General features: G+C 52.8%; 1 protein-coding gene across 5 annotated transcripts in view; it reads right to left on the bottom strand.

Annotated features, from left to right (window-relative positions):
- Window positions 1–15,505, bottom strand: part of LOC121588341 (mucin-19) — a 149,134-nt gene that overhangs the window by 3,713 nt on the left and 129,916 nt on the right. For 4 of the 5 annotated variants that reach the window (XM_041906141.1, XM_041906143.1, XM_041906144.1 and 1 more), the window contains 3 exons: window positions 14,469–14,887; window positions 3,688–4,353; window positions 121–3,276 (listed from right to left, as the gene is read on the bottom strand). In XM_041906141.1, coding sequence (XP_041762075.1) covers window positions 121–3,276; window positions 3,688–4,353; window positions 14,469–14,887 — 4,241 coding nt within the window. The remainder of the gene's footprint in view (window positions 1–120; window positions 3,277–3,687; window positions 4,354–14,468; window positions 14,888–15,505) is intronic. The other variant, XM_041906145.1, reaches the window with a different exon arrangement.

Here is a 15,505-nt window from a genome sequence, read left to right as displayed (position 1 = left end):
AGATACAACAGGCCCTTAGTGTTGTTATTAGGTAATGTATTTTAGATCGAAATCCAGCCCAAGACCTTGTCTATAGCATCATTTTGTTAGTGTAAGTTAAACTAAGATAGCTCGACTTACCGCTGAACAGTCAGGAACCTCGCACACATGCGGTCGGACGTCGCTGGCCGTGCTACTACCGTGCCCGTTCGGCTGCAAATGGCCACTGTTCGACGCACCAGCCTGTTGCCCCCGGGGCATCGTCGCTCCAGCGCCTGCCGAGGCCGTATAGTCGAGATGATCGAGCAGCAGATCCTCTACCGGCGGCGTCGGTGCCGGTGGTGACGGTGTAGGCGAAAGCGCCCCATGCAGTCCACCGTACTTCGGCCCGGCAGTCGTACCCTTGCCGTAGTCGATGCCGAGCTTCTTCCAGAAGTAGTACATCTGCACGCAATCGCCCGTCGACTTGCCGGGCAGCAGATCGCGAGCGATGCGGTGGAAGTCCTTGCCGTACTCTTCCAGCCCCTGTATCAGCTGCTCGATCTCGTCCGCCGTCCACCGGCGATGGATGGTGGCGGGCGGGCCCTGCAGCATGCCCAGTATCGCCTGGTGTATCTCACCGTTCGCCTCGAGCAGGGCGCGCAGTGCATTCTCCTCCGAGTGGCAACCCAGCGGTGCGGCGGACGAACGGGCCAGCTCGATGAACCGCTGCAGCTGACGGTCGTTTGGCGCGAGCGCCGGATCCCAGAGCCGCTGCACCGGCGGGACGCCGGGCTGGAACGGCGCCGCGTAGGCCGGGCGCGTACAGTCCGGCAAGGTCGCCTGATAGTCGGGGCCGAGGTTGATGCGCGGCCGGATCGGCAGCGGCGGCTCGGAAAAGATATCGCTCGTGCTGTCCATCGTGGAGTCGAGATCGGGCTCGACGATCGAGCCGCCGGCCGTGCCCGGCCGCCCGTACGCGACGCTCGCGTACAGCCCGGCCGTGCCGGACCGTTCCGGGTTGAGCATCGGGGCGGGCGTGTAGTGCAGGGCGGGCAGCAGTGCCGCCGTGGATCGTCGCAGCTTGGACAGGTAGACTGTCGGCTTGCGCTGACCGGCGGGATGGGGCGCGGTGCTCCCAGCGGCGCTGTTGGCTGAGGGCGACGATGAGGACGCGGACGTTTGGGAGCGTTTGCGGGGCCACCCGACACCACCGGCGGCCGGGTGGGCACTGCCCAGCAGTGCATGCTGCAGCCGGGGCGAAGCTACGGATGCGAGCGACAGCGAGGAGGAGGAGGACGAAGAGGAGGAGCAGCTGTGCGAGGACAGGCTGCTCGGGCTGAGAAACACGCTGTCGGCATCCTTTGGCATCGGGTCGGTTTGGACCGTGAGTGGTGCTTTGCTGGCGTCCGCCCCGAACGTGCCGCTCGCTTCCACGTCGGAAGGTTTGGACTTTTTGGCACTGGGAGGCATACAGTGGTGGTTGGTGACGGTGGTGGCAACACCCGCTTGTTGCTGCTGCTGCTGAAGTTGCTGCTGTTGCTGCTGTTGCTGTTGCTGCTGCTGCTGCAGCTGCTGCTGATGCTGGGCGAGCTGCTGCTGCTGGGCCGCCTGGCTCTGCTCGAACAGAAACTTCTGGTGCTGCCGGTGGGCAAAGTCCTTCGGCGAGGAGGACAGCAGCGGATCGTCCGAGTTGGGCATCATCTGCGACTGCAGCGAGGAAAGGCCGTTCAGGTAGTACAGGTCGATGTCGCCCTCGGACACGCCTATGTCGTCATCGTCATCGTTCGGCAGGACCTCGTCGAGCGCTTCCTTTACCTCCGCCGCCGACGACATGGTGGCGGAGAAGAAGGCATTCGACAGCGGGGAGGACGCGTTGCGCGTCTCCTCGATGAACACCTGCGCGTCGTCCAGAAAGTCCAGGTTCATCTTGGACGTCCCGTCCGCCGACGGTTTCGACTCGGCGAAGAACCCGTCCTCCGTCTTGAACAGCTCCGAGCAGTGCTCGTCCAGCAGATGGTGTTTGTTCGCCCGGAACAGGTCGTGGTTTTCGTCCAGCAGCTCGTGCTTGAGCGCCAGTATCTTCGCGCTCTCGGACGCCTTGCAGTCGCCGTCCTTCGGTTCGGTTTTGAAGAAGCCATCGTCCAGAAAGCTTTGCGCACTGCGCTTGTCGTCGAAGAAGGAGCCCGCATCGGTGAAGTGGCGCGAGTCGTCCAGGAAGGGGGACGCTTGTGCGACCGCTTCGTGCGATGCCGGTGGCGTTGGGTAGGCTAGCGGTGAGGGTAGCGGGGAAAGATGCGCCCCCGAGGGGGATGATTGTAGCAGGGCGCTGGTGTTGGTGGTGCTGCTGCTGCCGTTCGGCTCGGTCGCGGGCGCACCGGTGCCACCGTACAGGACGCTAAAGTCCTTGCCGTGCAGGGCGCTAAACTCGGCCAATCCCTCGGGCAGGGGCGAGTCGAGCACGGCCTGGATTTGGCGGGACGGGGTGAAGCCCTGGTCGCTGATCGAGCCGTAGTCGGACAGGGCGATCTCGTCGAGCGGCTCGGTCGAGCTGGAGTCGTGCAGCAGCTGGATCGGATCGACAGCCTGCAGCAGCATGGCCGTGTCGCTCACGCTGTACACATCGCCGTCGCCGAAGTCGGTCGAGTAGGCGAGGGTGAACACGTCGCCCGGGGTGGTGGCCGGCGCTTGCGATATGGTAAGCGACAGTGGCGTCGGCTCGGTGCTGGCGGTGGCATTGGCCAGCAGGGTTGGGCCGGCGATCGTTTGACCGGATGGTTTGCCGGCGTTGGTGGTGGTGCTGGTGGAAAGCGCTGGGCCGGTCGGGACAACCGTAAGCGTGCGCGTGTTGGCGGACGTGAGCAGCTGGGCGGGGTTGGTGCTGCTCGCGGTCGAATCCACCGTCACCGTTGGGTTGGGCGTGGCTTGTGGCTGTAGTGAGAGCACGGTGGAGGTGTCCCCGCTCGCCATCGCCCGCTTGACGGCCACCTTGGTGCCGCGCTTGAGCAGTTCGATGAGCGTCGCATCCTTCAGCTCCGTTGCCGCGCCCGCCGCCCCCAGCCCGTTGATCGTTATCGAGGGCGCGAGGGTGGTGGAGGTGGTGGTGTTGTTGGAGGGCGGCGGCGCACTGCTGACGCTCAGCACGGTCGCCTTGGAGTGCAGGGTGGCGGTGTTGATGATCTGCGTGGTGCCGTTCGACGTGGAGACGATCGCGACCGTGCTCGGTTTGGACGAGAGGAATGCTTCGTTGGCGTCGATCAGCCGGCGGGCGGTGAGCGGCGGTGCCGGCACGACGAACGAACCCTTCAACAAGAGATTCTATCATTACGCAAATGCCGCGGGGGTGGCACGGAATTGGTACACCGAAGGAAAAAATAAAGTAAAAAAAAAATACCACAACACATTAGGGAACGGAACGGAAGAGAAAACGAAAGAGACGATAAGTGTATCGATGCATGCAGCGTGAGGGATCGTTTGGAAGGGACGTTCGGAGCGTTAAAATGATGCACCAAAACTCTTTTGGACAGGCGATTTGCAAACAACAAATTGCATACTTTCAGGAGCTTTTAAGCAAACGCCTTTCGGTATGCAATCTGCTTTTCGCAAAAGCACCAACGCCCGAACATTCTCTTCAGCAAAACAATCGATCGCAATAGACGCACAAAATAAGGCTCTAACACACACACACACATACACACGAATACGTATTTAAAAGTCGGCATATCGTACCTTCAAATCCTTGCTGCGCTTGTTGATAATCTTCTCCTCGATCAGTGCCCGCACGCCCACGCTCGCCGTCTGGAGCGGGGGGCCCGTGTTTTCCTTCTTATCACATTTCTTCGCCTCCGAGTCCTTCTTGAAGTAGCCGCCGTGCAGTCGCATGTGCCCGTTCAGGGCGGGAATATTTTTGAACTTCCGGTGGCACAGATTACACTCGACCGGCTTCTGCTCCAGCTTGGTAGCGGTCGTAGTGGTGGTGGTGGTAGTTGTGGTAGCGGTGGTAGCGGTGGCAGGTTGTTGGGTAGCAGCAGCAGCAGCAGCAGAAGAGCTGACACTACCCGGTCCTGCTGTCCCAGCCGTCAGCGTGGTCGCCGAAACCGCACTGACCGCACTGAGCGAGGACGTACTGGCCGCAGACGACGATGACACCGTGAGGGTGGCCGTCACCGGTCCATTAGGATCGGCACTAGCACTGCCAGCGCTTGTCGCCTTGCTGCTGTTGCCGCTAAGGGTTCCTCCGTTCTGGTGCACGATGGTGGCGCCACTGTTCGAGGCGGAGAGTGTGGTCGTCGCTGTGACTGCCATTGAAGGCACGGGGACGGCGCTGACGACCGTCGGTGCTGTCGTCGCTGCCACCGTGGTCGATGCGGATAGCTTGCTCTGGCTGAGCTGCAGCTGAAATTGGCGGTAAAGGGCGTTGTGTGAGTCAGTTATGGTGTTTCGTTTTTTATCCAGTTTATGTCTGTGTGTGTGTGCTTATAACAAAGAACGCTCAAACAGGGGACGTGTTTCGGCCAGAACTCAAGCAGAAGGTGGGTATAATAGCGCCTTGCGCAAATGGGCTCAGAATCTGCTTTTGACTTTTGGTCATTCCGTTTCCCACTTCTCCGGCTGACAGTTCCCAGGAGCGCTCGGAGCAGCCAAAGAGGCGGGCTGTATTTTTTCCTCTTCCCCACTCTATCTCGTTAGATTATTTCACCCCAACGGAGAGAAGAGACAGCGAGTGTACAGCAGTCAACGGAGCACAATGTTAATTTACGGTTCGGCCTTTTTTTGTGTGTGTTCCTTCCTTCTGTTCCCAGCTGCCATCTGCAGCCACACTGCAGCCGTAGAATGAACAGTGCCATCCCTCTGAGAATAGTGTCCCCCCCCACTCCCTCCCTCCCCACCGGTAGAGTAAAACTATTATTATCTTTTAAAATGGAAATGTGCCCTTTGTGCCCGTCCCGTTGCTTCGGTTGGTATCTGGCACTTCCGGACGGTCTACTAATGGGCGGTTTCGTCGTCGCCCATTTCCATGGCCGGTAGATTACGCGGTTCGTCCGCGGTTCACTCCCGGGAGGGTGAGAGAAGAGACCGGACTGTACAAGTTGTCTTAATCTTTCGCCGTGGGTGGGTTTGGTGTTAAATTTATGGATTCAACCAAGGGTTAAACTTCCGAGCGAGAATCGCTCCGAACGCGCGGGGACATTTCTTGCAACTGGAATTTGTGCCTCGCAGAGGAACAGCGGTGCTTATCTGGAGGGCTGGCTGGTTTGTGAGTGGGATGTGGAGAGAAGCAAAAGAAGCAAGAAAAAAAACGGAAAGCCAACCGGAAAAGCTTTTACCCAATCGTGAGCAGTGAAGTGCACTGGAGGCTGTATGCTTTGCGAAAGTAGCCTTCGGCAAAGAGGAAAAGTTGTAGTGTTGAATAGATATTAAGTATATCAACAGCAGATGAACAGTTCCGAGCAAAACGAATATTCTTCTTTTTCAAGATGCTTTGACACATTAATTTTCTTAATATTCTAACCAATATGAAAACTTATTTGAACAGCACTGCAAAGAAGCGTACAAAAAGTGACATTTGATAGACGAAATCTATTTCTAACGACTCTACTAGTGATGGTTCAAGCTAGTGGAATGCTTTCTGGACTGTACCCATGACTCCAATCATACTATTGGCTATCATTAGTTCAATTGCAACTCCGGTAAAATTGGAATTACTAGTTCCGTCCAAAATTGGAACCGTCTGGAGTTTTTCGGAGTCGTAAAGCCGTTTAGAGTCATTCGGAGTCGTAGTCTAGAGGAGACACTTTATTTCGTTTTATTTTTTTCTTTCTTTGTAAGAATAGCCATTTGAGTCGACCAGAGTCGGGAACGGAAATGAAAAGCCTGACTACAAACTTCGGTCTACTCCGGACAACTCCAACTTCGGGCAACACCAGACAACTCCGGAAGACTCCGGATGACTCTAGGCGACTCCAAGCGGCAACGGATAATGCTGAGCGGACCTACCTTGCGGAGTCGGTTCCGAAAGTCTCGTTTGTGTTTTAGTTTAGTAGCATTGGAGTTGATTACGGCCATTTTTGCCTACTTTACCCATCACTAGTGCAAAAAGTTCTGCAACTTCTGCCAGTAAATATCGCTTTCATTTATCTTCGGCCCAATCCCCGTAAAAATGTATGCAACACCGCACACCGCATAGCATTCTTTCGCACTCGGACCACTAAAAACCGACAGCAACAGATCCCGGTTTCGGGGACTAAACTTGGGTAACCACTTTCGACAAGTTGTTTGTTCGACGAGTTGTTGTAATCCCTAACCCGAAAGCTCGTTAGCCTGCCCTTTTTCCCGGCACGGCTAGCACGCAGCGTCCGGCAGGCATTCGCCGCCCCCTCGACCTGACAAGCGCGGCTACAATGATAAACCCATTTCGTCAACACACACACATGCACATGTACACATGTCATGAGGTTCGGAAAAGGCACTCTAGGCAAAGAAGTTTTCCAGCAGCACTCAATGCCCTCCAGGGAAGGGAGGGACCGATGACGATGGTCTCGGGCACGTTCTTTACAGGCGGCGTTTGGTTTCTTCTACCGGGAAATCTACCCCGCACGCCAGTTGTGCCACGCCTGCTGTGTGACAGTTCCGTCGGACGGGCCGAGGGCCAAAGTTGTGACCGTGTCATCCCAGCGCTTGCCGTCGTCGTCTAACTCCGTAATTCAATTGAAACTTATCTATTCAATCAAATTCCGTTATTCAATCCGTCACCAGCGTTGCGTTGGGCTCGCTTCTCAACTCCCCCCTGGGAGAAGGAGGAAAAGGTGGTGGTCTCGCTGCTCTCTATTCCGGGCGCGCATTCCGGCAGTGTGTAGTAGTGCGCTGTCGGCACCATTTGCTGAATGGCACACTGGCACACGACGGAGCGAGGGATCAAACTTCGAAACCCATTAAATGAGATTTTCGGTTTTGTACCGGGGCCATGCCGTCGTGGCAAATGAGCTTAGGGTTTGAGAGCATGGGGGGTGGGGAGCCGAGTTAGAAGGATATTTTTGGCAGCGCGCAGTGGTACAGCAGTGCTGTTGGGAAGCGAGTTAGACAGGTTCGTACGGTTGCATTACGAAGCAAAACGGACACCAGGAAACAGCGCTGTAGCTGTCAAGGAGCTTATTGGCATTGTAATAAGGTAAAAAAAGGTGATACATCTTTGTCATACGCATTGCATACATTTGGGCGTATTTTAATCGAAAGCGACTTTAGCAAGCGTTACAGATGATCATTCTTGTTCGCAAACACCTTCGTTAGTGAAAAAAAAAAAAACAAATTCCTAATGACCTTATTTTCGGTTCGTTTGGTCAAAAACTAACAAGACTGCCAGCTGGGCTGAGTTCTCCTTCCAAGCGCGAATCGGCCCGCCAGCTCCTGCTGTAAGCTTCACAGAGACGTCGGATGTTCCCCATTAGAGCACAGACGCATCGAAGGGGCGCGCGACAGGGCGCCGGCAGTCCCTTGACGAATGTGCGAGTGGGCGGTCGAGAGGGTGCCGTTCTTCGGTTTCGGTTATCTTTCATCACTTATCCTTGATGAAAAGTGACATATTCATTTTCGGGAAGCATGGCAAAGCCAGGAAAGGAAACGCCGGCACCCAGTACGTGCGGTTGGCGGAAAGTGGTTGGTAGCGAAAGGGATACAACCGGTATGATCACAGAATCAAGGATTCTTTGTAGCCATTTCGCTCTTCCCTCCTTTCCTGCCTTCTGTATGTCCTCCTGCCTTCTCTTCCGTTTTCCAGTCGGGCGTTTGGGACGGTTTCGGTTAGTCGCAGACAAAGTTTGCCGTTGTCTGTTAACCTTAACGAGCGAACCGACCCAACCGTTCCGCTCCCATCCCCAGCAGCTTCCCTTCGATCTGTCTCTCAATCACGCTTGTCAACGCGACCGCTGGGCTTACCGGGAAGAAATTAAGCCATGCCCCATCCGGGGAGACGCATCGACTTTTCCGGCACGTAGAGACACACGCTCTCGTCGGCACACTCGTCGCCACCGGCGCTATCCGGACCCTCCCTTCTCCCTATTCTAGATATATCTATCGCTTATTTGTCTTGCGGCGCAACACCCATCGTGCCGTGCATGCATGGCTTCGCTGGCAATCTGGCAGCGACACGAACACGGTAAAAGCTTCGGGCTGATTTGCATCGGAGCTGTACCTGCCCCACATCACGGTTGATGTGATGTCTTCTCAATTATGATGATGCCACATTCGCAAAATCCTTTACTGCCGCAACTCCATTACACGGGGTAGATAGGGCTAAAATCAAAGTACCTCGAGCGATTTGTAGACACACCCATATGCGTGCCGTGCTGGTCGTTTTACAGCCAAATGGGCCCATCAATAACGGGGGCACAGAGGCTTGTCCTTCTGGCTAGATAGCTCCACTCTGGCATGGGGTGGATCGTTCCAAATCGAGCTATAAATTGTACGTCCGCGGGTTGTGGTTGGTCGAAGGGAAAGGTTGGTACATTCGAACCAATACTCTAACCTTCTACGAAGCAGTGCTTTTTTCTGGGTTTGATGTCCGTTTCAAATCATACATGACAGTACAAACACTCACAACTTTCGGATGGTGAGTGGTTCTGACAGGGCTTTACTTTCGGCTGCGTCCAAAGGCTAAAAGTGTATGTTCATTAAAATCATCTCCCTGAATACCTTTCCGGCGAAAGGGATTCTTGGGGCGAAGGGCCCTGAATCGGTGAGCTAAAGGATAAGGTCGTAAATATAGGCCGTAACGATCGGTTGAAAGCAGTCGTATATTAGTTTGGTTCGCCGCTCGACGCACGTCGCGCGGGAGACCAGCGCTACGCACACTGGAAACGCAGTGGTAAAACGCTAAAACCTTTATGCCACTCAGCCTGTTCCTGGGCAAAGGATTTGATTTGAGGGTAGCGTAAAAGCACTGATCGGAAATGAAGCGCGGATGCGAGCCACGGTGAATGATGGTGGCCATCCATTCACATTCTTCATAAGCGGCCTGCAACGACGCATCGAAATGGACGTGATGGGTACGGCGTTACGTACCAGGGTCGGATGATTTCGATATCGGTGGAGATCACCTTTTTTATAACTGCTCCGGAATTGCTGCGCCCGTGTACATGTGTACCGTTTTGGAAGGGGTTTTACTGGGTAGTAAAAGGCTTTTTGTTTGGGTTTTGCTAGTGGCTGTAAAATGGAATGGTTCAATCTAGCATAGCAATGGCTGTAGCGTTCGCCCTTGGTGGCTTTGAATATAAAATCCCACGAAAAGTGCCACGCCATTTAGGTACGTTAGTAGCGCAGCACAGTGTTTGGCGATGTGCTAATGGGTTACGAAGAAGAACGATCGATTGCAACTCGCGCAGAAGTATCCTTACTATGGAACCTTTTTTTTTACATAGTTTTAAGCTTTACATACCATAAATAGGATACTTTAGCGATGCGAATTGCATACATTTAGGCGTTTCTAACAGCGTAATCTTAGTCCTTGTTCTTTATCTTATTACGCCGCCTACATCGATTACAATGCTATTGAAACGCACCGAGAAAACTGCTATTGTCTAACCATTATCTCCATTTAGATGCCCACATCTTGTACTCGTATATTCTATCCACAAAGAAAAACAAAAAAGGGTGTGTGTTCTCTTGATTTTTCTCTCTCTCTCAAACGATCGCTTTCACTATCTTGCCGCACAGGGAGGGAGGACACCTTCGTCTAGGGAAATGAAACGGAGCCCGAAAAGACGAATGAGAAGACACACCAGCGAAACGTAAGAAAAATAAGGGTTAGCGCCGAAGTTGTGGCAAAATTAATGGACCGTCCCATCTCGGGGGGGCGGAAGGCAATAATTCATAAGCCGGCCGAGAATTGCTGACACGGTTCTGATTTGGGTCCGCACATACCGGAAGGTACGGCCCGGAATGGGACCAATTCTGTGGCGGCGTGCAGCAAAATCTGGTGCCCCTGTGTGCTTGCTGCCCCCCCCCCCCCCCCAAGCAAAGGAAACCCCCGAGAGAGAGAGCTTGCTTCCGTGCCAGCAAGGAAGCCGATATAAACCGATGTGCTTAATTTTCATTTTCTGCTCAACCGGCGTTCATATCGCGCCGCGCTGCTCATTAGCCCGTGAAACATTACAACCGTCACGGGTCGAGGGAAAGGCCGAATCGACTTTAAAGGTGCTGGCAAGACGTTTCATTACACCTGCAAGGAGCTTGTTTCGGACGCTAAATTGCTTCGAGCCGGCGTAAAGCCCGTTCGGCTTATCGGGCCGCTGCGCGGTGTGACTTTCAAGCACAATGGCACCGCAAAACGATGGAACTCTTTAATCAACGTGTTACGGCGATAGCATAAAACATGGAATTATTGAAGTCAGCCTTTTTCCGCCCAGCAGGAGCAGCTACCAAAAGTGGTATTTTATTTAAACGGCTTTGAACAGGGACGCACAATCCCTTCCGTTCGATGCGGGAGGGCAAACTGAGAAACCTTAGGTGGAAAAGAATTCACGTCGATTGTCGTCCCCTACCAGCCAGACGCGCTTGCCCCTTCATCTAAGCCGGTGCTTGAAACAGAATTGAAAAATACTCCTTTGCGAAATAATGAGGCAAACTGAACTGAAAAGCACACGACGCGGAAGGGTCACACCGTGGCACGGAAGGAGAAGGGAAAACTCGTTAGCGTTTATTTCGTGACACTTTTCGCGAGCGAAATAAAAAGCAAGCACTTGCCATATCGATTATCATAATGCGCTCCACTTTCTACCACTTTGGGTGGATTCGTTTGTGTGTAGAAGAAGCAGCAGGCTTGTTAAGATCTTGTGTTTTTTTTTCGTTATTCGTGCGAAAAAAAGGTCCCGATAACCGTTGTTTGCCGTTCCCAGCTCGCAACGGTGCGTGAGGATCATTTTCATTATGCGCTGCCAATGCAAAAGGAGGCATGAGTATTCTTATGCGTGTGTGTGCGAGTGTGGGGGTTGTTGTTTTTTCCCCACTCATCGGCTTTAAAAAAAACCAACCTCATAGGAAAACACTCTCAAGCAGGTGCTTTCGCGGGGGTATTTTCTTTTCGTTGCTAAAATTGGGAAAAAGCACATGGTGCAGAGAAACGAAAACACGTCGCCAGGGAAAAGCCAACGGGTGGTTAAGAATTCAAAATTATAAAGTACTGTTCAAGTGATACGGCAACGGTAGAAGAGCCTTCTTTTCCCTTTTCGGGTGTTTTCAAACTCTCCGGGGAAAATAAAAAGTTTTCACACCGGGTGTTTCGACCGTACCCGCTCTTACTTTGTTGTCGATGCCAACCTGTTAAGAGAAGGTGCTAGAAACACTGCTGTGGATAGGAAGGATGCGATGGGAAAAGAGCACACACACACACACACACACACGCCACAATTGCCAATATTCCAAGCTCGATCTACTTTAATGACGGTGGTGTTGTTGATAATGACAATAATAATAATAATAATACCTTGGGAACCTTTACCGGCCATCGGCATCATCGGCACCGTGAGCTGGCAACAATAAAAAAAAACACCCATCCCTGTCCCTGATGCAAAGGGCCCCCGATGGTAATGATGGAAACCCGGCACAAAATGGTCGAAGGACTTCATTTGCTCCGGCTGCCTGATCCTTGCCTTTTGTTGCCTTTGTGTGCGCCAACACCACACCTTACCGGAAAGGGAGTTCCTCTTGGACTATCTGCGGGTGAGGTGGGTGTGGTGTGTTTGGGTGAGAGCTCTCAAAAGATATAGCAATTTTTGAAAATTGAGTCTCTCCATTCAGGTGCCCACTTGTGTGAGCAAGCTACTACGAAGGGGAGGACACCGGTTTTAGGTTGATTGCGTTGCGAGTGTCCATTCGGTAGGGATGTTTTGCAATTCACTGGCACAGTACCTGCACCGGGAGACAACTAACGCACCGACACAATATTGGTTGGTACATGGTACGCAGTGGGTTTGGAATCGAAAAAAAAAACATTGCCCATCTTGATACCTCGAATTTTGGCCCTTGTCCATAAAACGGCACCTCTGCCGGACGTGGCCAGTAGATGTAGTTGTTAATAAAGAACTGAGTGTGATTGCGTTACTAGAGGAGCGACAGGGGGTACATTTGCTGTAAACGAAACGGGGGCAGTGTTGAAGTAGAACATTGCATGTAACGGTAGGCAATCATAGGACTATTTCTAGCCAACATGATGCTTGTCCTGCAGCAGGAAAGATTGCATCGAAAACAGATTACAAGTGCTCGAAAAAAAGGCTTTTTTGGAAGATGCTTCGAATTAGATGACACTATAGTGTGCGGGAAAAAAGGGAGGATTCAATGGTTTCCAATGGTACCCCTGCAACAACGTCGGCACTAATTAAAGCCACTCTAATTGGTTTGCTTAGCCACAATTGTCACATGGGCAGTCCCTCTCGTAAAGCGGACTTTGATCGCATCATTATGCACTTTACACACAAAAGCGAAGGGGAAAACGCATTCTTCGGTATGATTGAAAATACACCTGTGTCCGCATGAACCGTTACAGACAGGCGAGATTACGGTTTCTCTTTTCAATACCATTGTTTGGCGTTAGGCGACACTGGATTACAATCGGTGATGCTAACATGCTGCTATGGTGAGGCATTTTCGGGCGCCTATTTCAATCTTATTTTGTTTTTAGATACAGCATATGGGATTGGGGACAAAATCTAGCTCCTGCCATTTGCAGATCATTCGTAAGCAAGGACAATAACAGTAGCAGTTGTGGTTTTTGAGGGATAACTACAGAAATGTTGAGTTCTGTTAAGCTACAATAGATGCTAATCATGTGAAGCTAATAATCAGCTTCACTTACGAAGCGCCTAAAGGTATGCAGTGCATTAAGCAAGGTACCCTTCTTAACAGTTTTAACGCATTGGACTTTATAACCTGATTGAATCTTATTTTACTAAAAATAGCGCTTCACAAAACGTCCCATAAATGGGATGAATAATAGCCCCTTTAGAAAACCGCTCGTGCGCATTATTCGCTTCCACTCCGCCGATCATCGTACTCAATAATCAAGGCAGCCCACTGTATCGTCAGCCCATTTTCAACAAGTGCCAACAGTGCATTAGTTTTGCAGCACAGCAAGGTACGCTGCTTCCAGCACATCCAGCTGACGCAATTCCATCAACACTTATCCCCCCCCCTTCCCTCCCCAACAGTGCGCTAAAAGCTACCGAAGCGATAATGCGCGCATCGAAGGGTTTTCACAAGATCCCATTCGCGTGCTGAATGCGTGCCAACCGTGCGACCATAAACGGGAGTGGGGGGGAGGCGAGAGCGGGTTGGCTGTTGCCATTTTGATTTAGCATACCAGCACTGCTTGGCACAAAGCATTGTGCCAATCGAAGCACACAACACGCCCGTCCCAGCGGCTGGCGTAAGTCGGAATGTTTCCAAGTGCTGCGCTCGTACGTGCGCACAGGGAGCCGGGAAGGAAAAGGAAGAAAAAAAAAATGAACGCGAAAAAGCAACAGAGAGAAAAGGGAGAAACGCAATCAAACACAGTTTCCATTCGAACGGGACCGCGATGCCGGAGTTTTCTGGCAGACACGTTGTGTGTGTGAGTGTGTGTGGAAAAATGGAGAACCGGTGGATGGTGGTAGAGCAAATTATGAATAAAACATCACTCGGTATCCTTCCCCCCTTATTGTCATCGAGAGCATAAGCGATTCGGAAGAGTGGCCTAGATGGCGGAACGTTAGCGGTCCCAGTGGGAAGCTGTTGTTCGGACTGGGATCGCTGAAAATACACGGTGTATCGTTTGCATTGCGACACACACAGACACATTTCGATACAGCCTCACCATCCCCTCGAACTCCATCAGAGTGAAGTCGGGATGGCGACGGAATATCTTCACTCCCAATGTCGTTATGTTCGCTGAAATCGCAAAAGAACGAAGCGGAAAGCTTGAATCCATATCAAAATGCAAAACAGCGCCGGGACATTGTTCTCGGGACAAGGTTGCGCCGCCACCGGAACCGAAACCCAGCGGGCGCAATGGCAACCAAATGCGCTTTCCGTTCCGTTCGGGTGTCCCTGGTGTCCTCTCCAACCCCGGTGGCCGTGCAGCGTGTGGATATATGAGGATATGATAATGGCATCCATTTCCAGCGCGAGGTACGCCCGCGTCGGACAGACGCTGGATATAAACGGACATTGGGAGGGACTTTTTTCTCTCCCCTTCTTTACCGGCCTTTCTTAACGGACGCGGACCGCGAGCAGCGGAAAGAATTAAATTACCCTCCTTGGGTGGGAGTTGGGACACAAAAAGCGAATGCCCAGCGCGACCAGCACGTGGGGGCATCATGGGGGCTCCGCGGGAAAGTGCCGTTAAAATGCTTGATGCTACCATCGTGCGGCCTAACGACCATTAAAGGACTCGCAGCGCACACATTTCGTTGGCTCGCTGCTGCTGCGCAGTTTAGCGCTGATTAGGTTGCGGGGAAGTCTGGAGGCGTACGGGGTAAGCTTACCTGCATATTCCAAGTGCGTGGTCGTACCGGGACCTTCTGGCTGGTGGACTGTACCGAGCTGCTACCGTTCGTGGTGGTGCTGGTAGCGGCGGCGGCGGCGGCGGCGGCTGCAGCAGCTGCCGCATTCGCCTGCTTCGTCTGCTGCATGATCTGGGAAATTAGATCGAGCTGTTGGCGGGTAAGTCCCTCATTGCCTGTGCCGGGTGCCGGCGAGCTTGGCGAGGGCGATTTGCAGCTGGAGCTAGAGTCGCTGACGTTTCCACTGCTACTGCTGCTGCTGCTGCTGCTGCTACTACTCGAGCTACTGCTCGAACTGCTGCTCGAAAGGCTGCAGTTAGAGCTGCTGCTGCCGGGCGTTCCGCTGCCGGTCGTGGTCGTGTACTGGACCAGTGTTGCTCCATGCGGTGAGCTCGCATCGCCTGGGTGGAAGAGAATGAATGTGATTATTACGAGTTATTAGCAGGTGCCTGCAATTGCCTTTTTAGGCGGGAGCCCCAAGCCTACACGAAAGGATTGTCTGCATTTAAAGCACATGAGTAGCTTCCATGAATCGCTGGCTGGATTTTACAAAAGCAAACAATTGCAATTCGATGCCACCGAACTTGGACACCAACGCCAACAAATTTTCGTCCGAAAAGACCTCGCCTAAATTCCGTCTCACTATTCCGTTTCCCCAACCCTCCTATCAACACTCAGATTTTGTTTAAATTTGGGCCAATTCCTTCACTCCAGTCAGGCACGCCGCTTGTAATGCAAAATGTGCGCGTCTAAGCGTCAGAAATCATCAGATTTATTCACCTTATCTCGCCGAACACGCTGCGCCCGCCGGATCGGATCGAATGCAAACTGGCGAAGCGTGCTCGAATTGTTCCAGCGGTTCCTTACCACAAAGGCTCGCGTGTGGAAAGCACTTCAACGGAACTGAAGAGACGGCGAAAGAAATCGAACGAATCCACAAGCCATTTTTTGCTTTCCTCTATTTCAGCCCGTCCACACGCGTCACTTTCCGACATGGCAGACACACACACACACACACA

The sequence above is a fragment of the Anopheles merus genome, chromosome 2R (assembly GCF_017562075.2).
Source record: "Anopheles merus strain MAF chromosome 2R, AmerM5.1, whole genome shotgun sequence".
NCBI lineage: Eukaryota > Metazoa > Arthropoda > Insecta > Diptera > Culicidae > Anopheles > Anopheles merus.
The sequence above is the reverse complement of the archived record's forward strand: the minus strand, read 5'-3'. Positions and strand labels throughout refer to the sequence as shown.